The sequence below is a fragment of the Pelmatolapia mariae genome, linkage group LG1 (assembly GCF_036321145.2).
Source record: "Pelmatolapia mariae isolate MD_Pm_ZW linkage group LG1, Pm_UMD_F_2, whole genome shotgun sequence".
In the NCBI taxonomy this organism is placed as follows: Eukaryota; Metazoa; Chordata; class Actinopteri; order Cichliformes; family Cichlidae; genus Pelmatolapia; species Pelmatolapia mariae.
The window spans coordinates 21,230,706-21,258,306 of NC_086227.1; the positions used below are offsets into that span (position 1 = coordinate 21,230,706).

A 27,601-nucleotide genomic window follows, 5' to 3' on the forward strand; every position below is an offset into this window, starting at 1 on the left:
ACCATCCATTAGTGCTCTTTTTTTTGCTTGCTTTTAAACAGTTATGGTTACAGACTTACTTTTCACCTTTTTATACTCATATTTTGAGTGTTTTTGCCATAAATAGAAAAAAAATATCTGTAAGCACTATTGATATCATTGTTATTTTAATTTTTTACACGCATTGTGAGAATATCATTAATTCTTTTGGCTAGTGTTACTGTATGTGTAGTTATGTGAAAGCCCTGCTGGCATCAGTTAAAAATCTCCTGGCTGGTCAAATATCAGCAGATTCTTCCTCTTGGTTTTATCCAAGCGGGGAACTTCAAGTCTGCTGCGGCAAATCTTTCACCCACCGTTATGCTGTTTTACTTTCCATGCAGCGCACAAAGATATGCACAAAAACAAACAGATTCGTTAATTTGCATAGGTCATTCCAGTGCAGGATTAAAAGGGCAAAGATTAAAGGTGCATCTGTATCTGAATGCAATTACATCCTGTCAGGTCTCTTCAGTTAATACGCTCACCTATGGTCTGGTTCCTGGGGATATCTGAGAATATGCAGCTTAGGAGTTGTAGCCATGGAAACGCAGTTACAACACGGATTCATTCTCACAGAAAACAATTAACAGTGACATTTATCCACATGTGAAACATTTTGGCTGCGTGGTGAACACAAATTTCACGCCCACGTGCATTGTTCTGGCGAATCTGTTTTTCTGCTTAAACATTCTCCATTACATTTCTGGCTTGCTGTACATTGCAGGGGAAGATTCGCTTCATCTTTGGCAGGGTTTATGTTTATTTTTAACGCAAAAAGTGCCTGCTTTAGCTTTTCCCTGTTTCTGCTTCTCTCTCTGTGTGTGATGTCCCACACACCCTGCAGTACTGACAGCTTCCCCTCAGCTACCTGTGGCTCACCTACAGGAGAGACAACAGAGAAAACTTTCTGTCTCAATCCTAGGGGGTGCTCAGATAGTCTCACTTCTGACAAGCTGCTTCCTTTTGCCATATGGTATTCTAAACTCAGTTGAATCCCCTGATCACATCTTGACTTGTGCCAGGAATATATTCCTCAATGTTTCATGCTTCTGTGTCGAGGGCAGAAAATAATGACAAGATGTGATAGGTTGTCTCTCAGAGCGTGCTCCCATAAGAAGCAAAAAGATGAATGTTAGACGTAGAAAGAGACTGAGATATCGAGGGAAAAGAGAAAAGAGGAGGCGCGCTCAGATTTTATTTTAAGAAATGGTTTGGCATTTTGGGAAATGCGCCTATTTGCTTTTTTGTTGAGTTAGAACAAGTTCATACAATCTGCATATCTCTACAGTTTAGTGCTGTGCATCCTAGAAATCATTGGCTAAAATCACTCACAGTCAGTACAGCACTCATACTGTACCAGTTGTTACTGAATTGGTTGTTTCTACACATTTTTACTTTTTTCTTTATCTGTTTCTTACCCCACTTAAAATATGGTGGTTGGGACTGAGGTTAAAGTTCAGATTTGACCTTAAATGCACAAATGCAAATATTACCTTAGTTTGTGATGTTTACATTTGTGTCTTTCCTTTTATTTACTGGAAATATGCTGCCATAGGTCACTCTGGAATTTTAGGCCTTACAGAGACTAAAATCCGGATAAGTAAAGGACATAATAACAAAAAGCAAAACTAGACAGGAGTCATAGTTTATCTGCACTGAGTCATAATTATTGATAGTTTACTTTAAAGAAGCTATGGAAGAGATAATGATTTTTCCATATTACAATATTTTAGATATGGGTAATAACAAAAGCATAACAATAATAAACACACAAAAAATGAAATAAAATTAACACTGGGGCAAAAAACCTGTGCCTGGCATGGTTTTCTAAGCACTGAACCTTTCTGAGCACTTAACTGCAATAGTGACCCAAATTAATTTTGACACTGTGATTTTCAGTGTTACGTGTCATTGACCAGTGACACTCTGGCTCAAACTTTCAGCTCAGAAAGCTCAGAAATGATTTGACCCACAAACCTCTGTAAAATGGGATGGATGGATTTTGTTACCTTTGAAATGATCTGGAGTTTTCCGTTCCCCTCTGCGTCCAATCTTCATGCTACAATAAGTTCTATGACTTGAAAGCAGTAACCAACTTCTGACTCTGAGTAACAAGTGTGCAAATAGATATTTTTCTTTTCCTCAAAAGATCAACTGTTGTGTTAAAAAAAATCATAGACTGAACTAAATTGAGGAAAGACGTGCAAGAAATAACATGACTCAAGAAATAAATTACACTTCAAATACGTGTAAATTACCAGGAACTTATCACATACTTGCAGAGGATCTGATGCAGCTTATATTCAGCAGCAGTTTTTGCTCATTACATGTCAAAATGAAAAATATAATCAGAGCTTAATTTGTTTGAAGTACACATAATTGTTCTGTTTTACTGAAAGATTGTATATTAAAGATTACTAGCAACTGTTGCATAATCCATCAGTTTTCAAAGTCCTGTTTTGTATAGTGCATTGCATGTTCATATAGTATTGACTTGTCAATGACAAGGTTTGCAAATCCCAAAGCAAGCTTTTGTTTATCTTCATTCTGAACACTAATGGGGTCCATAATTTACAGAAGAACAATGAACATGAAGTATTAAACAAGTCTCTGCATGACCACTGATCTGCAATTTTGCTGTGAAAACACTAGTTGGTGGTGGTCCATTCACTTACAGTCGATTAATGGCAGCATATAAGGAACTGCCGGAACAGTTGCTGTGAACTGCGTTGATGTGACGTGCAGGTAATTTCCAGTGAGGTAAATGTCAGGTTACAGCGTTAAGTTATAACATAGGGTTTTACCAGGGTTTTGTGGTTAACCATTAGCAGCTGTCACCATGTTGAGATTGGGTAAGGTTTACAGGGTTATAGTTACAGCGCTTTTTTTCTGCTAATGTGGAAACATTTCTTTCCCTTTCTCTACGGCTTTTTAAATTTTTATTTGTTTTTAAATTGGTTTCCTTCCCTGAGCTGCCTTTGTGATTGCCTGATTGGTCCCGATTAGTTTCACCTGTTCCTTGTTACCTTGCCCTCCTGCCTTAATTAGCTCATGCGCTTTCTTTGGTCTTTGTCAGCTCGTCTGTAACCATTACCCGTGTTCCACGTCTGTGCTTCTTGCCTTTGTCCCTCATGCTATTTTATGCTACCCCCCTTCTTTTGTGCCTCACTTAGTGTTTTTTTTCTAGACTTTATTATAACATTTGTTGAATTTAGTAATTTTTGTTAATGATGCTCAGCTTCATATTTGCATTTATTTTTTCTGTCCTCCCTTTTATAACACATAGAAAATTACTTAAAAATACACAAAATTGTTATTTTCTTCTTAAACACAGAGTGAAATCATTATTCATTAATCTCTACAAGAAATGTCCCACAACATAAACAAAGGTTTCAGCAGCATTATGTCGGACTTTAAGTATGAGCTGTGTGGGGGAAAAAAAGAAAGAAAAATCAATTAAATCAGTAAAGCAGGGAGAAAAACGGTGGGAAGTCAGGAACTCAAATGTTTTTGCTGGACACATTTTCACCTAGAGAGCCACTTCATTTACTCAACTGTAAACACATTTCCTTCAGTGCCCTGTGGTTCATGTTAGTTATTAAAAATTTCTGATATATACTTGTACAAGATAAAATCAGAGCTGCTAAGTTTAAATTGAAGAAAACTTTTCTCCCTATGAGGAACACCAGAAAAAAAAAAAACATGTTAAAAGTCAATTTTTGCACGTGTTAAAAGTCAGTTTTTAATTCCCATAGCTCGAGAAGTGACTGTAATTTTGCAAATGCTATATCTCAAAGGGAAGACAGGCATATTATCACTGTGGCTTCATCAGAACCAGGCCAGCGCTTTTCTGAGAAACTGAATGTGACTCATTGATTCTCAGACAAGAGCAGCTCCACAGCTCCATCTCTGTGGGATACATTTAGATGTAGCTACGTCTCCACATTTACAGGAATTTAATTCTCTGCTGTGTACTTTGTAAACCCTTTATCGAGTTATTTTGAGGCACACTATTATGTGCTAAATCAACAAGGGTGAAATATGCATTAAATACAATGAATTTCAAGCAAATATCCAAACAAAGACCCCCTATTAACAGACATGCCCAGCTTAAAGGTGAAAGGAAGGTTTATAGAGTGCATCAGCGGGCAATCAAGACAAGAGCTCTGCTAAAAGAAGATAAAAGTAATGTGCATGGGAGCACTGTTTTGGAGTTCTTTCATTCAAAAATTCAAGCGTGCTCTCTTATTGCATATATTAGGACGTGTTAGTGGGGAAGTCCTTTTGATGAAAGTGGGTTTCCATGTATATTTAATGCCATGGTTTGCTGAGCTCTGCTTGAATGTGAATAGTAACGAGGACTGGCATGTTGGAAGCAGTCTGTGCCACTCGCCTCGTCCCCAGGTGCATACAGTCAGACTAGATAGCTGCCCCATTTCTCCGCTTCTGCCCCAGCATTTGTCAGTACAAACTGACAAGATCACTGCCGTAGCTCTGTACCTTTTAAATGTTCTATGTGTGTGTTTTAGTCAGAGTTAAATAAAAGGTCTCTTTGAAGGTCAAATCTCAACATAGAGCAAAATTTCAGCCTCAGCATCTTGTTGCTTTTCAATTTTAGTTTTTAACCGGTCCTTCTTTAGAAAGCTCGGACACTCTTATTTAATTTTTTTCCTTAGCAGTGCAGCTTTCTCTCTTACATTGTCACCATTGTCTCATATTAACCTCCAGGTAAACTTGTCTTCTTATGTAGAGACATTAGAGTGAGGCTATTTGCAAATATATCATATATACACATAACACACACAGCAAATATTTTAAAGTATAGATTTCGGAAGATTTATAGCCAGCATTACCCCAAATTACAAGTAAATCAGTGTGTCACAGTAAGTTCAAGTGTTAGTGGTAGATTGGACCAGTCGGAGGACCACGGTTTTGTGTTTTGGTAGGTTTGCTGTCAGGCAACTGATAATGCTCTAGAGTTCAAAAAGTTTGTGCTACATCTAAGTGGGTCAGTTTGCCGAGTGGCTTCTTTAATGTTTAATCTTCCTTGTTGTTGACAGGTAGCAAAAACACATTTTTAAACAACTAAACTGCAATTTTTCCATCCCCAAGTGAAAGCCCCAGCATGGTTTCAGCAGGTGTCTGAAACCTAAACAAAACCATTAGCAAACCATTTCCTGAAAGAAAGTGATTTGCAAAAAATTCAGAAAATGGTCTCAGAGTTCAAAGTGACACCATCACAGTGCTTGCTTTTTCCAACCAACAGCCCAAAGCTGGAATTACTGAAATGGAGTGGAGCCCATTTGCATGTTTAAAAAGTGGCAACTGTGAAATTTTGCAGCATTTGTATATACAATTTAATCTGAAGAAAGATTTTTCGGTTTTTGTGATGCCACTCTGTGCTCTGAGGAAATTTATACAAAAACTTCTAGTTAAACATTATCTGTCTTGCCTTGTCTTCCTCTGTCTGACAGATGGTTTCGAGAGTGTTTGAACTCCCAACAGTTATCTCTGTTATCTGTACTGGTTCTGTGCCACTTCCAGTATTTCTGTATTTGTGATTTCTAAATCCAACACGGGTCTGCATTATGAAAGAGGATGTGGACTTACCCAGGCAACTTCAGGGTTAATCCTGGGTTTTCCTTATTGTCACCATGGTAACTTATGTTGCAGGCCTAACCTGCTCCAAAGCCGGTCATGTTCCTAGTTTAACAGATAGAAAATTACCACATGCTGAACAATTAGAGCTCAAAAAAATCCTGTTACCATTCCTGGAAGTCCCTCAGACTTCTGTGCACAGATAAAAGGAAGGTCTAAAGTGTTTTAATATCATCTAAAGTCTTTGTATTTCCCTGATGAGCAGCAGTACGACGCTTAGAGAAGATAAACACAACTCTTCTTTGATTTCGTTTCCTGTTTGCTGAAAAAACGATTTTTTTTTAAATTTTTAAACTACAACTGATATTTAGATGGGCATAACGTCTTATGCTAATCAAAATATCAGTTTAATGAATAACTCCATCAGATTCTCCTGTGATTTAATGACAAAGTATTGGTACTCTTAACTTCTACAATTAGCATTTTGGCCAACTTTCCTCCTGGCTTCAAACAGACAATGTTATTAATTAAGTAGGTCTCTTCCAGTCTTAACATCAAAATTGTTTGGATTGCACACATTCATGCACCACTTTTAACGGTAAATAACTGTACAGTGCTTTTCCTCATGACACAGTACTTGTCACGGACCCGGTTCCGGGGACTCGGGGTCCGTGAACAGTGTGGACCTTCATTATTATTATTATTATTATTATTATTATTATTATATTGGATGTATGTTTTCTGCACTGTGCTCTTGTGTTCCATGCCGGTGGGTGTATATGTGTGCGGGTGTGTCTGCGGGTGTGGCTGGAGAATGAAGGACAGCCACCTGCAGGCCTTATGGGTGTGGCCCTGCCAGCTGCCGGTCACGCCCAGGTTCTCACACACCTGCTTCTGATCAGGCTCGTCGGGGGAGCTACATAACAGAGCGATGAGGCTTCCTCTGGCGCAGGATCGTTGAGTTAGACTCCATGTCAGTGTTTAAAGTGCTGTTTAGTGTATGCCTGCTGGAGTTGGTGCCATAACGGCTGCATCTGTTGTTTTTCCTCAGGAGGAGAGCGGAACACAGGACTGCAGGATGCACAGGGGTGTGCGTAGGCACAGGGGCAGAGAGCACGGGATACCAGCACTTGGGAGAAGACACGTCACGGGAGTCAAGGGAGCACTCTGGAGATTTATTGTGTGGTGTACATTTACCTCACTGTAAATAAATGCACTGCTCATTCCAATAAGTCCAGCGTTTGGGTCCTATCCCCAACATTCCCCACGGTCTGCCACACAGACCGTGACAGTACTAGCTGTGTAACGAAAGTGTCTAACTTCTTGATGTTTTTCTAATATCATAGTTTTATCTTCCTGTTTAAGATCAATCATACTTCTGCCTGTGGACTTTACCGTTTTCCTAACAAGTCAGATGGTGCCAACGCTAACCCCTTCCATGTGAGTGCACTTGTAGCTAGATTGAAAAACTCTGGGTTAAATTATCAAGCTGATAACCGCCTTTGTGTAACTGCTTAGCCTGACTGACAAGTTAGAGCAATTGAAGCCAATAATGGAAAGTTATCCTGGGTGTGTTGAGCTTTGTAGCACAGTGTGTAAACAGTCTTTTTTGAGTTTTAAAATCCTGTCCTGTCTGACAGCTTTTGCAATCAGAATTGTGATCTAAATGCACTTTGGTGCCAAACACACTTTGCTTCAGCAAGAACAGCTATAGAAAATCTCTATAGGCTCCTGTTGTTCATGTGAATCTTTTATCTGTTTATTTAGTCATTTCTATTTGTGTAATTTCAGTTATTACACTACATGTTGTATGTCGATGTCTACGGCAGGACAGGCAGGAAAAAAAAAAGAAGCGGGGAGGGGGGAGATATAATAAAATGATAAAGCACAAATAGAAGTGCACAGTGTATCGCCAACTGCTGTTGCTGTAAGAATAAAAGACAAACACACAGCTCCTGGAACACATAAATCAAAAAATATACAGATACATAAATCAACAAGCTTCTCTCACACACACTCACACTTGTGAGTGTGTGTGAGAGAGAGTGTGTTAGAATGCCTGTGTCTTTATCACTAATGTACTTAATAATGAGGGTGGAAACCCACAAAAATGCCCACCAGGAGCCAGAGGCAGACAGAGATGGACCCAGGACAACCGCGCCATCTGCAGCCAGCTAGAGGCCAGCCACCCTGGTGCGAGTCAAGAATAAAGTCCCAGGGCCTCAGGCACCGCCCCGAAGCAGCAGCAAACCATCCCAGGCTGGGTGTGTGAAACAAGGGTGTAGGAAGATGCCCCCCCACACACACAACTCATTTTTGAAGGTACTTATATATATATATTGGGTGGGTGTGTCATGGAATGTACGGGGGGCACACCCCAGCCTCTGGGGTCACCCAAGGCCCTGTGTGAAATGTGTTTGTTGATTTGATTGTAAGCTTGAATCCTCCATTCATCCATCCATTCGCTTCCGCTTATCCTTTTCAGAGTCGCGGGGGGCGCTGGAGCCTATCCCAGCTTGAATCCTTTCAGCTGATAATTACTGCTAGATTGACCTGTTATTTCAAATACTGACCTCGGAAAAAAAAAAGGCACTGCACTCTATAATTATTGAGCGTTATTTCAATGTTATATATTACAAATATTCAAAAATATTTACATTTAGAAAATATCAATTTCAGATTTATTCCAATATTTTCCACAACTGTACAGCTCAATCGCATAATAAACCTACAAACCTGAGACACTAAAATAAAAAATAATTACAGCAGGGACAGATTCAGAAAGCTTGCTACACAGTAGCAAATATTAACAAGTACCCATTACATATTTGAAGTCAACGAAAATCTGACTGTACTGTATTTACCACAAAATATACTAAATATACTACATTGTCAGATCTGAAAAATATCTGCCAACTATGGCTGTTCCTTTAGGCAAAATAAAATGTTTAACATTTATGATGTGATGTCGACCGGCTCTTCAGAAGACATCGTGGCTCTCAAAATGAGTGCTCCTGCCTCCTAGACTTTCATACACAGAGACTCACACTTGCATACACAAATGCACACAAAAGAGACGACTTCATTCAGTCCAGTTGCTATTGACTCCAGTGTTTCCTTCGGCAGTCAGTCATAGGGAGCTGCTAAACAGCACATTTGTGATGAACCATTTCTGTCCAGTGCATTTCTGCAGAGCCAGTTGGTAGCCAAACTCATTGTCACTGCTTGCTACAAGCTCTAGGCATCTCTTTGATTTCCTGTTTTGAATGGATCCTCCCTGAAAAGATAAAAGCAGGCTGGTTAAAATTGTGCCAGAATCCAGAAGAGAAAAAAAAATGTGTGCACAATATAACCTGCCTCTTTTTAAACCCACACTGCTGTGAATGGTTATAGATGTAAGCTGCTGAGGAGCCCTAAGCTGGTTTTTTTTTTTTTGGCTGATTCACACCATCCTCACTGGGCCACCAGATAGCATCAACATGGTTAAGGGCAAAAACAGCAACGTGATTACCAGCTTTGTCATTAGCTTTTTTCCTAGCAAGGCTCTGGATAAAACAGGCTTGACTCAAAAGAGGAAAACGAGACACAAACACAACAACAGACATCCCAGACAAACAGGAAGAGAAATTGAAACCAGGGCATGAAGGACACAAACACCTCATATTAGGTTTCAGAGCTATTACAATATTGTTTAAAAAAAACCCTTCATTTAATAGACAAGAAGTCTTTGATTTATTGGAGGATGGGACATATGGAGGAAGAGCAAAAACTAAGGTCCAGCAATTTATAAACTTTAATATGACAGCTGCTGCCAGAGTCTGAACAGAATGAGACCATCAGCTCAGTAAAAATATTGAAGCATGTCTTCATGAAATGAGGCAGGATTTTCTCATTACAGTGTCAGGGCTGACAAAGGGCAAGTGACTGAAGAGGAGGCCTTCAACAGTCAATACAGTGTGGAGAGGGCTGTGTGGGGAGAGCTCTTTTCAGTGCTATGAGAGGAATGCAAAGGGATGTGGGAGGAAAAAGACCCAAGGATTGGACAGCCTGTACAGACCTGGTGCTAAATTATTCTTTCTATGTCTTCACGAGTTTTGGCCCATGTGTGAAGTCCAAGAGACATTTTTATAGATAACAGATTTGCAGTAACTCTGGAAGTGGACATTTAAAGACCATTAAGACATGCACCACCTGATGGGGCACTGTGTGGCCCATCAGGAAATAACCTAAAGGATTGGAGCTGTATAGGCACAGATCCCCATTCCTGATATAGAAACAGAATATTTTATATGACAACAGCCTGCTATTCATCTAAGATACTGTTAAGATATGATTTGCAAGGTCAAATCTCATAATGAAATCTGACTACAGAACCAAAAAATGGAAAATAAGCTCTATTACTTCCACAGTTTCAGCCCTGTGCTCTTCATCAGGGTGCTCGAACCCCAGTAAACAGGACCTACATCAAGATATGATTATTGCTATTATTTAATAAGGTGCCTTTGTTTTAGTGTAACCAGCCATTACACTAACTTACCCACAGTATCCTAAATTCTCACTGCTTACAGAACAGTTGATGTCTAATACGCTTAGACTTCAAATATAGAGAACAATGGCTGCTCAAGAGCAGACACCTTCAAACTGTCAGGTTTCCCTAACCAAGAAGAGGAGGATTTTTTTCACAGGAGGGGGGGCGTTAAACATGAGGCACAGCTATTGCATGAGGTGAAGGGTACCAGAGGGGCACACATGTCTTCTCCATAAGCAGATATAGCGACAGCTGTAGCTGTGATACGATGTAGAAGAATATTGCAACAAATAATATGGTATTTCCCCTGGGCTGACTGCATTGAGGGGGTGTGCAGTAGCAATATAACCCCCCAAAACACTTTTCCCTTTTCATTTATTTTTATTTTTTCAGGTTACGTTTGTGTCATTCTGAACATCAGACTATTTGAGGTTTATTTATAAATGTTGCACCTTCTCTGATTTTTGAAATGAAAGCTGGGATTAAAGCCCGTCCTCCTGTGTCAGGTTGTACATCTGTAAGGCTGAAGTACAACATGCTTCCAGTCCACAGGCAGTCTGTGGACGGCCCGTCTACCTGCAGAGAGTGTTTGTTGTCAATCATGCACAAAGTATGTGACACAATTGGTCTGTCGCCTATTCTTGCTTTTGCTGTTGCTGGTCCATCAGGCAGCCTTAGAGAAGAGCGAAGTTATAACATATAAGAAGCTGAAGTGAAATAAAATATAAAAAGCACTGAAAGGTTTGCACTGTAGTCACTGTCTGCATTTGTCATGCTGTATTTTTTGATTTTTGATATATTATTTTTTTAGTCATGCTTCACTCTCTTTCCTATTCCGACCCACTTGTCAACCAATCAGAATTCAACAATAGACAGCATCATCCACATTCAGGAAGGTGCAGGAAAATACCTCTCTCTTAGCTAACTATATGGAAATCCATTTACAAATGGACACCATAAATTATGCAGAAGAGCTGAGGGGTGTATTATGAAGCGAGGTTGCTTAGGAAGCTATGCCACAAAAAATGTCTCTCTTTTTACCTGGCTGAATCACCATGGTAACTAATGCTGAACACATAACCTGTTTGGGAGCATTCTACTATCCTCCCAACACTACAGCTACTAAAACCACTGAATGAAGCGCAAAATGTGCATATCAATGTCATGGGAGTGGTGATGCAGATATCATAAATGATGTTATATTTCATTTTAATCTGGTCTTAAGTCTCTTAACAGAGAACGCACAACAAAAGATTAGAATGGTCTGCCAATATGTCCACAATGTCTTCCTCGTGTCCCTTTCCTCTTCAAATGTGTCCAGATTAGAGTTTCAGAGCTCTAATGTGCAGTACTGAGAGCACACTCAGCGATAAAATAATAAAACTTGAAATAAAATGTTTATTATACTGCTCTGTGTAATATTAACAAGATCAATGATTTTCTGCAGCATTATCCTATTTGTAAGTGTTGCATTATACTATTTTTTTAATGACCACTTTATCAATTAACCTAACATGCATGTCTTTGGCCCAAATAGTACTGGATGAAAACATGCAAACTCCAGATTTACAGTGTGTTAAAAAATAAGATAAAATAATGATAAAACTTAGGGTATGTTCATACCTTTATAAATGTCTTTTTTGGATAATTATATAAGTACATTTGTAACTTAATCCGGGGATGCAGCTATTTGTCTGGCTCTTGCATAGAGGGATGACATCTTTATTCTTATTCATGCCTGCAAAACAATTGTCCCATTGATTTGCAAACTGGGGAAACAGGCATCAATAAACACAATGCAAGACTTATTGGAATCGCTGAACAAACCGAAGACCTGGGCGATGATTCACAGAGCTGGAACATGGCCATTGTAAAAGCCAGAATCACTGTAAATCTGTAACACTGGGTGATAAAAGTAGAAACTCTGGGTTTTAATCAGGCAACTTGTCTACATGAAATCTTGGTACGCCTTCTTAAAATGTGTGGATACATATCATAGACAGGGCGGCTGTTACTTGAATTGTAACAGTGATTAAAAAAAAATGCATCACCCACAAATTATACAACCAAACCAAACTCTACCATTTAAGTTTTCTTTTTAATCTACCACTATGTGAGTAATCTTTACATGAAAGCAAACAATTTATTTATTTCTCAAACTGAGGACAATGGAAATCACACTGTGGCTAATGAGAGGCTTTTAGAGTGAGTAAAGGAGGTGAGGCAATTTTCCACATTTCATTAGAAAGAGATTAAAAATATCTTTATCTAACTAGGTTTTGTACAGAACAGTGCAGCATTTGAATTAAGATAAATCAAAGTTTTTTTTCCTCTTATTTGCAGAGCACTCCTTCTTTCAGAGTTGGAGTAGCTGCATCAAGGCAATCTATTTCTGCTGAAGTTTGACTCCTTGTGCAGCTAAAACTGTGTCAATAATTGATGGCACATTTCAGAGACGTATGCTCCAGCCTGGCTGATATGCCCTCATTCCACTTACTAAATTATACAAAGTTAACTAAAACTGCCACGTTAAGATCAACAAGGGAATGTGTGACATATGATCTTGAGCGTGTGTCTGTTATGCCAAACCAAACAGACACAGGTCTAGAGGCACTGGAGTGAAAACAGTGCTGTTCTTGTTACAGCAAGCCTCTTTAAAGCACTATTTTGGGATTTTATACATAAAAATGGAAAAGAGAACACGAATCTGATCGTACTCTGACAGCAAAGCAGAGAGTATGTGGAGCCAAATGAAAGCACAAAGTAAAATTCCCCCAGTTCTATTGAAATACCACTGAGCTACTAATGAAGTGAGACAGTCATTAATTTTCAGTGAGTCTTTGTGTCCAAATGAGCTGAAGAGAACTTAAATTGTAACTTAACCACCTACATGATTATAATCTTTTTCTGAATGCTTAAACTGATGCTTGGAGTCTAAAACCAAACAGTTGACTGTGTGGACTGTAGATTTTAGGGGATCCAAGATGCATAACGCAGGAGACAGAGAAGCGAGCCTTTTATAGTGAGAACCACATCCAAATACACAAAGAGAAAAGCAATCCAAGCACAGAAACAAGGCAGGAACACACACTGGACTTAGAAAATGACATGACAAAGGACAAGGGGAAGAGAGGTCTATGTACTTTAAATGGAATGTGAGATTTTAAGTGCTCCCTTAATTATTTTTCAATTCAGTTTTATTTATATAGCGCCGAATCACAACGGCAGTCGCCTTAAGGTGATTTATGTTGTAAACTAAAGACCCTAAAATAATACAGAGAAAACCCCAATAATCAGATCATACCATGTGAGCCAGCTACTTGGTGACAGTAGGAAGAAAAAACCCTCAATTTTAACAGGAAGCAGGAAGAGATTTTAGCAGGAAGAGACCACAAACTACGAAAACAAAATGGGAAATAACAAAAAGACCCAACTAAATACTTAGACAAGAAAAATAACACTGAACAAAGAAAACGTTGAGGAGGCCAAAGTGATAACCTAAGAGAAAAAAGGTAATAATATCCCAAAACTGAAAAGCAATACAGCAATAATAAAACCAAGGCAGGGATTTCAAAATAAAACCATTACAAGAATCCAAACCCCAAAACAGATGAGTCAAAACTTTAAATACTACAATATAGAAAACCCAAACTTACATATATAAATGAATGATTCAGCACTCAGAGACAGCGCACGGCCCTGGAACACTTGTACCTTAAACTAAACCAAGTGTGTGAATGCCCTTTTTCTGCTGTGACACCCTTTTTACAAAACTATAAACACAACTCTTTTCCTCTTATGTTCATACACATACATTTTAATATCTGTGTGTATCTGTGTTTACCACAGAACTTCAATTGTCACTGCTATGTGTTGCAAAATGAATGAACAACAGCCACAATTTATACTTTCAGTGAAAATTTGGTGCTAAAATGATGGATGGTAATAATGTGATAATGAGTTTTCCAGGAAGTGTTTGGAAGAGCTATTTAAGGCTTTTTCTGAACATCTGTGCTGTGGGTTTTTTACCTGAGTGAAGAGCCAGTGGAGTTTCATGCGCTTTTCTGCAGCATAGCTGCACTCAATGAGGCGGGGTCTGCTATTCACATCCACCAGGCACTTGTTGTCATCGTCATCAATGGTGGGACTGAGGAGCCCGATGTGGAGCCGCTGAGTACTGGTGTAGTAAACATTCTGAAATAAACACAAAACCCAGCTATAAGCAAACTGCATGCTGCTTTACTGTGCATGTTCAGACTGGCGTGGTTGACATTTAGATAATGGCCCTTCTCCAGCTGTATATGCCATACAGGTATTAAACTATGCAGCAAATGAGGCTTGCTCTTGGGTTTTCTTTCAGTATGAAAGAGAGATCTGTGAGGCTGATTTACATGCATTAAAGATGCATATTTATACTGCTTTCCTGACTGAACACAGGCTAAAAGATAGACCAGGCGAGGCAACAAAAGAATCTCATTGTTAATTCAGGAATTGGGGGGGAGAGAAATAATTGTGCTTTCTCTGATGGAAACCTTCCCAGCAGTTTTTTTCAAGGGCAAATGTTTGCTCATATTAAGCTGACAAAGCTGTAAATCATTTGCAAGAATGAAGCAAAGGAACGAGTTATGTATTCACTGACACAAAACTTGCTTTGGTTTGGTGAAGAGCACACAGAGCGAAAAACACGACGTCTTGAACAAACATAATGTGCTATGCTGTGTACCGATGATATGAATGTGCTCAATCGTGCAGGGGTGGAAGGTAAATAAGTAAACTCGAAACTCTTTGATTAATTAATTACATTTTTAAAAAACTAAAAACATGTTATGTTAGCACTCATTTTTTTTTACCAGAGATATTTCAAAAAGATAAAACTATATGACCTTTAACAAAAAAGAAAATGCAGCTGGACGCCTAAAGCAATAAAAAGAAATTAATGTCGCTTTGTTTTCTTTTTTCCCCTCTCCCACTAATCAACTCACCAGATTTATCTGGTGACCCAGTGGAGGGGCACAACGCCCACATTGGCTGCCACAGTATCTAACTGTGTAGTCCAGAAAACAGTTAAAATTAGCTCCACGCCTCCACCTCGACCAGCCATAAAAAAAAGAATAAAATGCTACTTACACATCAATGGATCAGTATCAAGTGTCTGACTAGACCCCTTTGTATGCAGAGCGAGTACAGCTTTACACGTTGTGCTGTCAGCGCTGTGCTTTTACATGAGCAGAACTGTGACTCTAGTATTTTCACATTGCTTACTAGTAGACTTATAAAAGTAAAGGATCCGGGTACATTTACTGGAAGCTTAAAACAAAGGGATAAAAACAAAGCTCAAAGGTGAACACGTTAATTGTGTAGCAGAATTTAAATGATAAAGAGGTGCAAACATCAACGGAGTAGTGAAATCACCAGAGTTCCAGAGTTAAACTGAGCTTGAAGCAGACAATTACACAGGAACTATGTGGATCTGGGGTACAGATTACCCTCATCATCCCCTCTATTATCAGTCAAAGATACTCAAAATACTTTCTTTTATTAAAGTTTTATTAAAAACACAGAGTTAGATTGTATTACTTTTACTCTAATCATATTTGTCTCTTAATTCCCAAATTACTTCCTGCCTCTTTTGCACCAGGCATTAAAAAAATCTGATAAGTGTGATTTAAAAAAAAAAGATTATCTGTGCTGCTCACTTTTGGAAATGTGCAAGCTGCCAGGCCTTTGTGGCAGTGGCTTCTGTTGTTGCTGTGCTTAAGTCGGTATGTTTTATTACTGCTCGAGCGAGCTGGAGGGCTGTATGTTTGCTGACAACATGCTCTACTGTGGGAGTGTAAGCTTTGTATTACTCTTTCTTTCATGTGTACCTTGGCAGGTTTCTTTTAGCACATTTATGTACTGCTTTTACCACAGCACTTTGGACACAAAGCCTATAAAAGCAACATCTGCGGAAAGTAGCTGACGCTTAAAATGACTCATTCTGACCGACTAGAGCATGCATTTGCAACAGTCATTGTATCTGTACCAATATAAAGGCAATCCAGGGACTAATTCCTCCCGATGATGTAACACTGAAACATAAAAATAGAGCAGACTAGATTTGTCTTGCAGCAGAGATCCCTAATCTCATTAGAAATGCTGGTGCTACTCCAATCCTTTGTTTGATATGCCTGGATTTATAGCTCAAAACAGCTTTATAATTAACAAGTTTTAAGTTATCTAGGCCTGAAAAAAGAGCTGTTTAAGCAGTATATGGAAATAATAATTATTAACATTCCTAAAGCTTACAGAGATATCACCGAAGATTTCTCTGGGATGAGTTTTAAATTGTACAGTGGTGTAAACATCAGCACAGGCCACACTGAGTGTGAAGCACATCCAGTAGTTTCATTTAAATAGAGAGGGATAATGTCAGATCAAACCACACTCTATGAGACAAGTTTACAACCATCACAGCAAGGTTAAACAGTTTGAAAACAATCTGCTCAGATGTAATGGGATGGAGGGATCGATATGCTGGGAGAGACTGGAGAAAGCAAATGATAATCAGGCTGTACTAACATTTGAAGACACAAACTCCCTCCTATTTGAGCTGACATGTGTCCTGAATAAGCATTTCAGACAAACAGCAAATAAAAACTGATTAAAAACAAAAAGACAGAGTGTAAAAAGAAAGCTGGAGAAAAAGATCAAGATACAAAATATTGTAATCAAAAACATGGTCTTTGCAACTTTGTTGATGATGTGGAATTTTATTCCGTGCTGGATTCCTTCAGGAAGGTTCACAGCTAAATTGAGGTGTATTGCGAGTAGAGACAAGTTTAATATGTATTTAAAAACACCGGGGACTGTTGCTCGAGTTATTTTCATAAGATAAAACAAGTTTGGGTAAGACAACCCAAGATATATAGGTATTATATTCAGTTTTAGTATTTGCTCCATGCTGAAGTGAAGCAGAGACAGAGAGGATGTTTAGGAGAGCACTAACCTGTGGTGTCATCCCGTGGCAGAGATACAGGATGGGCATGTTGTCATTGTCAGGCCCCTGGTCCAGACACAGATCAGTCTTCAGAGAATTTTTCAACTGGGGAAATGCACAAAGAAACAAAATTTATTTTTCAAAGTCAGTACTATGACTGTGTTTACATGTGGCACAAGCAGGTAACACTATAAACTAAATGAAGTTTGTTATGTTACCTTTATATCCTTTAGAAATATGTGCTTCCATCAACAGTAGTATCTAATTTCTACAAGGTTCACGCAGCGAAGTGCCGAGCTTCTATTCAAGCCTGTCACAATTAAAAGACAACTCGATGCGCTCTTTTCTAGTACAGCTTGATTTATTCACCTCCCTTAATTTATTGAAGTAGCTACAAAGAAAACTGAAAAGAAACAAGGGAGAAAAAAAAAGATTTTGCTGTCCTGCAGAATTACAATTGTACTCAGAGGGAGAATTCTTGACCAACCTTAAGAGTTTAACTAACTGAGCAAAAAAGGCAATTATTTAAGGTGGTAAATTACATGTCACTTTATTACTCCGTCGATTGATCCTGGTACCATTTTATAATGCTTGCTACAGCACAAGTGTCTTTTCTTTGTCTGAGAGAAGTCCTGTTAGTTCTTCAATTTGTTACTCCAAATGTGTGAAAAATCGATGGTGTACGGAGGACGCTGCTACAAGACAATGATATTTTCTGTGCTGTTTTTTATGCGTGGTCAGTTTTATTTGTTATGCTGGAGTATGTACGGATTATGATGCTTTTGTAATCCAAAGTACTACATGTCAGAGTCTAAGGAGCTTGGAAAGAAAAGCATCTGGACTTCTTTAAGTTGCTTGAAGACGTTTCACCTCTGATCCGAGAAGCTTCTTCAGTTCTAAGGGTCAAATGGTGGAGAGTCCTGGATTTAAGCCCTGTGGGAGTGTCCCCCCAAGAGGGACAAAAGGACCCCCTAATGATCCTCTACCTAATCACACGAACCAAGGTGTAGGTCACAATCAGCCAAGGTTTCGGGTGAGCTCACTGTGAAATCTAGCCCCACCCTATCATGTGATTTCCTGAGGTCAAATGGTCCAGGATGTGAGTGGGCGTTAAGGTGTCTGGGAGGGGATCTCAAAACTGGATTGTAGATGGCAGACAGTTGGTGTTGCAAGCCACCGCCTCTGTTCAAAGATGGTTGTTCACAGTGGACATAGATGGCCTCTTTCACTCCTCTTTCAAACTATCTGGCTTCTCTTTCCAAAATGTGAACATTGGCATCCTCGAAAGAGTGACCTTTGTCCTTTACATGCAGATGGACATGTCAGAGTACTACATGTTTGATCAAAAAGCCAAAAACAGTCCACGAACAGAGCAAGGAAGCTCTGTTCAGCTCTGCACTGCATTATTTCTTCTTCCATAGGGGAGGAAATTATTACCCAGACAGTTAGTACTTCCTGATGCAGTGCTTGCTTTTGCTTTGAAAATACTTCTACAAAACTGTGTAAGTTTGGAGCTAAAAATCCAGAAAGACAAATAAGAATTACACTCACTTGCCACTTTATTGGGTATACCTGTTAACAGGAAGCTAAAAACATGAAACATGATTGTATAACTTGAATATAACCAAAATCGAACAATCGAAGGTTGGAAAAACATTGCCTGGTCTGATGAATCTCAATTTGTGCAGGATCAGTCAGCTGGTAGGGTCAGAATTTGTTCTGAACAACATGAAAGCATGGATCCAACCTGCCTCGTATCAGTGATTCAGGCTGGTTTGATAGTGTGTGGGAAATCTCTTGGCAAAATTCAGGCTCCTTAGTACCAAGTGTACATCTGAGGAATGTTTCCAGCACCTTTTTGAATCTATGCCACGTATAATTAATGCAGTTCTGAAGGCAAAAGGTGATCCAACCCAGTACAAGCGAGATGTAACTAATTAAGAGGCCAGAGAGGTTTACATCCCACAGAAACCATCTAATACCAACATCAATCATACACCTTCACTGAAACTCACAGAATATGAGGTTTAAAGCATAATTACAGAAAATACAGAGGAAAATGGACGTGAGTGGGTCGAAAGATCTAAACATGAATCATATTCTGAATCCTCTTAAACTAATTTTTACTTTATAAAAATGTAAATCAGAACTGTTATGCTTCATGAACATGACTCAGATTTTGAGGCCCAGAGGATTATTCATGTGCGTCATGACAAAGGTCGGCAAGATTGCAAGATACAAAGTGCACTGCAGGGAGCTCAGGGATACTGGTTTGAGCAAGGAGTGAATTAGGCAAAGATGTGAGATCAGAAGAACACAGTTGCTCCGGGGACGTCTACTCGTATCTGATAATCAGTAGATCCACAGGCAGCGCATGGCCACATCAACAGCACAGGTCTAAACTATTCTAAAGCTATAAAAACAATAAATATGTAAGAGTAAGCGACACCTATGGGAAACAGTCACGTTGAACCATCAGGACCTTTAGCTTTTGAAATATGATGTATGAAACATGTTTCAGAAAATATGTGGGTGGAGTATTGTTACAAGAGAGATTTAAAAATGAAATCCTTCAGATTTGATTGGACTGCTCTAATGTGTGCACAGCAAATACAAAGCTGGATAGGAACAGGAATGAGATACAAAGCTGTAGAGGACAAGATGAGGGAGAAATAAATAGACCTGAAACACGTGAATTGAAAATGTGAGGACATTTTTGGCTGTCGAAATAAAAATGATCAGCTTACCACTTTGGTCAAGACTATGAACCCATGCTCAGAGGTTTAAAACACTACAGATGTGTCTTATGATTGAGCAACATCTTGTTTCTGTTAATTAATGCCGCAACATGAGAACAATTAAAAAAATAGCCTACAACCCAACCTGATATCACTGCAAAGCGTGTAACAGAAACACCGGGCCACCGTTTCCATTTTATGCTTTGCTTCTCGAAAGTGTGAAATGGACACGCATGCAGAAGTTGCAATACCAGCAGGCGGCGATAATATATTTAAAGCCAAGAAGTCACTAATGAGCAAGGAAGGTATGAAATACATTCCAGGGTCCTTAATCACTGCAAACAATTAAGATAGGCGGCTAATATGTATTTAGATGCTAATGTGCTAATAATGTCTGTTTAAATTCTTTCCCGTGATTATTTTCATGTTGGCTTAAAATAAAATGTCTCCCTCTGCTGGTACTGCAGCTTACTGCAACTTATTGTGACTTCTGCATGGAAATGGACATGGTGGGCTGGTGTGCCTATTACTCGTTTTGGCCTGATACTGGGTTATACAGCCAGAGGTAATTCATCAGATCGTCAGTTTATCCAGTCTTTTCTTTTATGACCAAATACCTGTGAAAACTAAACAAATTTTCATTCATTGCACTTTTGACTTTGTGTTAGGGCAGATTAGCGAACATTAGGCTAACATTAGCTAGGCTAACATAGTGAATGTGATAAACATTACACCTAATAAACAGCAGATTTTACAGTTTTATTTATTGTTAAAAAGTTTGTGATTCCCACAGCTTCATACACCAAATAAAGCAGCGGTCCCCAACCTTTTTTGTGCCACGGACCGGTTTATGTCTGATAATGTTTTCACAGACCGGGCTTTAAGGTGTCGCGGATAAATACAACAAAGTCAGTGAGATTTTAATATACAGACAAAAATAAAAACAGTAAATACGGCACAACAATGCTCTGTCCTTTTTCTCCTACAGTCAGTAGCAAATATACAACCCATGAGCTCTTATGATCTTATGATTAGTCTACATGATTTTTGAACGGATATATCTTCTTGAGCCCCAATGCTCAAGAGGTATGGAACCCTCAATGACTTTAAGTTCCCTTTAAGTCAATTCACTCAGTACAACACATAAGTATGGGATATCATATCCTCGCATGTCATGGCTGAAGAAACCTTTATTCACGCCTTTAAGGCGGATGACCTGTGATGACATGCGCACAGCCCCGCCTGCACATATACTCCCTGTCATCACAGTCATCCCTCAGTTCTTACGCTCTTCACCTCGCTGAGAATACCTCTGCTGATTTGGGCTAGCTAGCTGCTGCTAGTTAGCTCCGTTGTCTGCTGACTTGACGCAGTTGGAGCGCTAACTTCGACTTTTCTTGTGCAGCATTTTGCTTTGCGTTTTGGAATGGACTCCAAACCTAAGCGAGCAAAGCAGAAATCTTCTGCCCACCCCTGTCCTCAGTGGTGCGGCTTCTGTTTGCACAACAGAGACCAGCACAATGGCTGCCTTGTCTGCCTGGGGATTGTCCATGCTAGGAGAGCGTTGACGGAGCCTGAAGCCTCTGCATTTTGTCACCAGCTCTGGTGCTCAACCCTGGAAAGATGGGTGCCATTTGTGGAGAAAGTGCTGGGATGGACGGCTGTTGCAAGGCATGACACTCTCCTCTCCAAGTCTGGGACCCCGGCTTCATCCGAATCCGAAGACGGATTAAATCACCCAAAAGCGATATTACTAAAACGTGTGACCAATACATGAAATAAAATAAATTTCCATCACAATAGGTTAACCCGCTGTTTTTCATTGTTGTGCCCCAGGAAAGGTACCTCCAACAAAATGTGTTAATGTACATGTTACCATGTTACAATCGACAACGCCACACCAGCAGTGCTGCAGGTCATCTAGCTGGCTCCCTCAATGGCATGCTTGCGCCACCTCCCCGTGGGTGTTGCGAACTGCAGCTATGGGTTACAGGTTGCAATTCCGTTGATGATTCTCGTTTCTGCAGAATCATCAATACTGTTGGCAACGAGGTAGCAGTGATACTGAGGGAAGAAATAAATGCGCTATTGCAGACAAGAGCAATACGAGTGGTCCCTGCTTCAGAGACAGAAAATGTTATTTTGTTGTTCCGAAAAAAGTGGGAGGGCTTCGTCCCATCCTCGACCTGCGAGTCTTGAACAAGTATCTACGAACGTATAAGTTCAAGATGCTAACACTCAGACAGCTTTTGAATTAAGCCAGCCCGGGTGATTGGTTTGCAACAATCGATCTAACGGATGCCTATTTTCATGTGGCTTTACACCTGAACCACAGGCAGTTCCTGAGGTTTGCATTCGAGGGCATAGCCTACAAATACCTGGTTCTGCTGTTCAGGCTGCTGCCTGCTCCTCGCATCTTTGCAAAATGTGCGGAGGCAGCGCTCACACTCTTCAGAGAGAGAGGAACCTGCATCTTAGCCTATCTAGACGACTGGGCTCGTAGCTCGCTCCAGACAGCAAGCGGCGACACAGCTGTCACTGGTTCTGTCACACATTCAGACACTGGGTTTCTTTGTGAACTTTCAAAAGAGCTCGCCAATCCCAAGTCAGCAGATTTCGTTCCTGGAAATATGCTTGCTTTCCAGACATACGCGTTTGTTGGAGCACAGAGTGGCCTTGTTTCATCGCTCACTGCCCACTGTTCTTCTCCAAAATCGACCACGATGCACCCTTGGGCATGGACGGGCTGGTGCACCAATGGCCAGATGTGCTCCTGTATGCATTTCCCCCTGTGGAAAGAATATCTCCGGTTCTAGAGAGAGTGCGTTGGCAGTCTCTCTGATTCTAGTGGCCCCTTGGTGGCCCACAAGGTCGTGGTATGCAGAGATAATCCGTCTGCTAGCAGCAAGTCCTTGGCAGCTTCCTCTCCGCAGTGACCTCCTCTCCCAGGCAGGAGGAGAAGTGGTTCATCCAAGCCCAGATCTGTGGCGCCTATATGCTTACCTGCTGAAAGGTCAAACTTGGTTAATAGGGGCCTGCCACCTAGTGTGGTGGCAACAATTCAGAGCGTTAGGGTCTCATGCAATAGAGGCTTCAAGCAATGGTGCCAGGACCGCCACACTCTCCCATTCTAGTGCTCTATTGTGGATGTTTTGACATTCCTGCAGGAGCTGCTGGATAAGGGCCTTTCATTTTCTACAATTAAGGTTTATTTAGCAGCTATATCTGCTTGTCATATTGTTTTTTTACAGGGTGGCACCAGGTGCACATTCCCTCGCCATACGTTTTTTTAAATGGGGTTCGCGTGACTTGTCTTTGGTGCTGGAGGCCCTTTGTGGCTCCCCTTTTGAACCCATTGAGTCTGTGGATATATAATTTATCTCGTATAAGACTGCATTGCTTCTCGCTTTGGCTTCGGCAAAGTGAATGGGTGACCTTCATGCTCTCTCTGTGCATCCCTTCCGCACACAATTCTCTGCTGTTGGCTGCAAGGTCGTATTGCGTCCGAATGCTGCATATTTTCCCAAGATCATGCCTGCATCTTATAGCTCAATGGAGTTTGAGTTGCTCCCCTTCTTTTGCAGCTGAAGAGCAGAGGAGGATGCATTGTCTTTGTCCAGTGCGTGCACTGGATTATAGAAGCTATCTCACTGGTGTACAGCACCAAGGGTCTCGCTTTGCGCCAGGGAGTGAGGGCTCATTCCACCAGGGGAATGGCAACCTCATGGGCTCTTTTTAAAAGTGTATTAGCTTTATTTTGATACCAAGATTGTTTACAGAGAGTTTGCAATTACAGAGAAATACTCCATTCATTTTGGCCATGTCATTTTCGAGTAGGAAGCTCAGAAAGACCTTTGGGTAGGAACAGGTTATACAAACTGGATTGTATGATGTGTTCTGTCATCTGACTGAACTGTGTACTTTGCCCCCCTCCAATTGCTTGAATAAATAATCAATTTGGTGATGAAGGCTAAACTGTGGCCATCATCTTTTAGATTCATGTTCATATTACAATAAAGGCAATATCTTGTGTACTTACGGGCTATACTAGCCTATAAAAATAACAGATCCTTGGAGCCTATTTTTGTGGCCAGTAAAGTAAAAACTTAGAAGTGCACAGATCATTAAGGGGAGAGTTACTTTTAATGGGTGTGGCTGGTAATTATGCATGATGAATGGGGCTACTCAGTTAGGTGCATTACTAGAAGTAAAAGTAGAGGCACTGGCAGTTCCTTGGCAACCTTATAGGTAAAGATCCAAATACACACCATTAGCTATAATTCATAGGTTAGCTGTAAAGTGTAATTGCTTATGTTAGTGCATGCCATATGGCATGGCAATGTCACATGAAATATCAGCTTTCTTTATCTCTTTAGTAGTGTATTTGTTATGCATGTGAAAGAGTGTATACCTTGGGGAGACTCAAATCAAATCAAATTATATCTGCTGGACTGGGTTAAATAATCACCCTAAATTACATTTGATTGTATACACACACACACACACACACACACACACACACACACACACACACACACACACACACACACACACACACACACACACTAAACATGGAGGACAAAGATAAACTATCTTTAGCATAAATAATACTGAAAAATTAGTTTGACACTGCCGCCTTGCCTTTGTATTTTGTTGTTTTCATTAAACAAGGTTGACAATCTGTTGCATGTAATGAACCCACATGACACCACAACTGAGTAACCCGTGAATGCATGGCACAAATACAGGGTAATTAGGTCAACTAATTCTGGGAAATTAATGTAATGAGAGCCATCTATTCCCTTCTCTGTATCCATCCACTATCTACTGTCAGTTAATGTGGGGGGAAAAAAAGATAAAAATGAGTGTGATAATAGTGTGGCCTGTGTGTCACAGTGGATTAGGGTGGATCATAGTGATGTGGCGTGGGAGGACCGTGGAAATACAGCTGTTTGAGAACACCTAGGAATGGGCAAATAGAAGCACTGCCAGCATGCCAAATGGGTGTTATGTTTTCAGGCATTTCTGACTGAAAACTGTGCCGCAACGCTCTCTAGAAGAATATGCTACAGGTATCTTTTAATTAACCTTACTGCAGTTTATAAGAAAAATGATAAGAATCCAAAAAATAATAAATACTTCAGCTTCACTAATTTATTAAGAGTGTAGGCAAGTGTCAGAGTTGCTGAAGCAACCTGGTCTATGTGAACTGTTTGTGTTCCTGACTGCAGCCATCCGTATCCCAGCACAAGGGATTAAAATGATTTGCTCAGGCACGGTTTAGCCCTGCGCTGGCATTTGCAGACACCGAACTGAATTTAGGATGAAGAGAGAGTCGGCAGCTTACTACTCCGTATGCGATGGTGTCACTGTACATCCTCATATCTGGGTAGATGTTGACCAGGTACCAGCGGAAAGTTTTACACTGCAGCCTCTTCCTCAGAGCCTTCCTCTCAGACACATCGCCAATATCAATCCCTGAGTCCTGCATTAAGGAAACAGCAATACACAGGACAACTCAGAGATGCTCATGCAGAGTTCAGAATTGATTACCTGTAGTTTGTAAAAAGATGACTCAAATAATGTGTCATTGAGGTGCATTGTGCAGCCGTTTGTTGTGCATTTGAACAGCCCCTATAAAGTTTTATTGTTTTTTCTGTTTTGACTTAAAACCCATCTTTACTAGCCAGCTGCCACTTCAAATTTCAATACCCAGAGCTTGCCTTATATTACTAGTGGTGAAAAATAACATTAGATTAAGTGTATATTTAAAAGTACAGCATTCATTGCAGTTGTTTAAGTGAATTTCTTGGATTTAAGATTGAGTTGTTTTTTTATGTGTCACCTCTAGTTTACTTAAGTCCAGGGCTTGGAAACTTCTTCCACCACAGTTACCATCTGCTGCATGTTGTCCTATGCATCGCCTCTAGCACCACCAACGCCTCTCTCAATTAAGATGAAGAGGATGCAAATGTTGCTGATGTGGCTCTCCGTGGTTCAAAAACATCCACAAAAGTGAACTCAGATGGATGCAAACTTCGGATGAGCACTATGCTCATTTTGAGGCTCTTAGAGGTAAATTAACACTGATGATTTCACTGTGTAGTTAATTCATGGGGCTAAAGCTGGGGCTAAATTTCATGCTTCTTGAGTACAGGCTCTGTTAAACGCCTCATTATTGACTGAATGAATTGCCTGCAGATGTTCATCTATTCATAACATGGATTTACATATTCAAACAGATTATTCAGGACAAGAAAGAAGATTCAGTGAACAAACATTTGACTTTGCCTTTGAGGGATGCTACATTTAACATAAGATGACACAGCGTGCATATTTATTTTGATTGACCAAATCCAAGATCAAATAAAAATCATTTTTTTATGAAATCCTTGAAATTTGACACTAATACAACTGTGAAAACACGCTGAAAATGTTACGTAAGTATATGTGAGTATAGCCTCAAATGCCCCAAATGAAGAGACTGAAAAGAGTAAATCAGCGACGTTTCTGCTCCAACATATTGAATAAATGACGTACAGCGCCTGTCTTTGCATTTAATTTTGTTCTTTCTGTATTATTCATTATTTCACTCCCAAGTCACAGCTATAATCCAGTTACTTTCTTTAATTAATCTTTTAAATTATTATTGTCAGCCTTTACAATGGATTTTCTAAATGCTAATGTCCTCATTTAAACCATTTTCTTGAATCATATTAAGCATTTATTTATTCAGTGGCACGTATTTAATTCAGGCCAGTCTGTAAGTCACAAGAAAATCATTTCATTTGAGCCTTCAGGAGGTGTCAGGGGCCTCGTTCAACTAAGCATCTGCGATGGGAGGAGAGCAGCTGATAACAGATGACACTCAACCCTCAACATTTAGATTAGGTAGCTGAAGACTGGACTCAGCCTGATCATCCTGAAATTTATGGTGCTTTTCTCTGATATGATCTCTTATTTGTGGGTTTGCACATCTGACTTTATAAATACTCCCTTTGGATTACGACACAAAAGGAAAACAGTCAATCATGCTGTGAGAAATTATGAAGTTCTTGTTTTGATGTTATTTTTAGGGTTTTGGAAAGGAACCATCATTCTTTGAAGACTCTGAATAGTGAATGAATGCCACTAAAGAAGAGCTGTTTATTTTCCTTGTCTGCACACATCTAAAGTATCAGCAGTCCAATCGTGTAAAAAAATCACAACAATTTCCAAGGGATTAACTTTTTTCATTGCACATTGCACTACTGACAAGCTGTAAGCTGACATTCCCCAACCTCAAATCCAGGTGTGACTTGCGCTTGTTGTCATTAACATGGTCACTGACCTCCAGTGGAATATTCCAGGCCATGTAGACGTGGCTTTTAAACTCATCCATCCAAACTTCTGCAACTCTGAGGGCGTTTCGACGTACGTGCGATGTCAGGTCCTCAGTGTAGGGTTTATGAGCACGCTCTATGTGGGCGATGCGAGCACAAGGCAGGACTTCGATGCTGCCTCCACACTGCCACACCTGGATTTAAGTATTCCAAATACAAAGAAAAGAAAGTTCTGTTAGTTTTTTCACAAAACAACCCAAGCTATTGTTGTGCTGTTTAAAAGTTTATCTTGAAATATTCAATAGTATTCTTCCAGCAATTAAGTCACAAAACAGACAGATACCCCAGAAGACTTTAAGAAAACACAGCTGCACCAAAGGCTGCACAGATGTTGCTGTTACACACTCTAGGGCCT

At 39.9% G+C, this 27,601-nt stretch overlaps 1 protein-coding gene across 2 annotated transcripts in view; it reads right to left on the reverse strand.

Moving 5' to 3' along the window:
• Window positions 1–8,310: 8,310 nt before the first annotated feature.
• galnt18b (UDP-N-acetyl-alpha-D-galactosamine:polypeptide N-acetylgalactosaminyltransferase 18b) overlaps window positions 8,311–27,601 on the reverse strand; it is an 87,170-nt gene continuing 67,879 nt past the window's right edge. For both annotated transcript variants that reach the window (XM_063475358.1, XM_063475367.1), the window contains 5 exons: window positions 27,195–27,380; window positions 25,212–25,349; window positions 17,136–17,231; window positions 14,177–14,341; window positions 8,311–8,896 (listed from right to left, as the gene is read on the reverse strand). In XM_063475358.1, coding sequence (XP_063331428.1) covers window positions 8,750–8,896; window positions 14,177–14,341; window positions 17,136–17,231; window positions 25,212–25,349; window positions 27,195–27,380 — 732 coding nt within the window. In that variant the 3' untranslated portion in view covers window positions 8,311–8,749. The remainder of the gene's footprint in view (window positions 8,897–14,176; window positions 14,342–17,135; window positions 17,232–25,211; window positions 25,350–27,194; window positions 27,381–27,601) is intronic.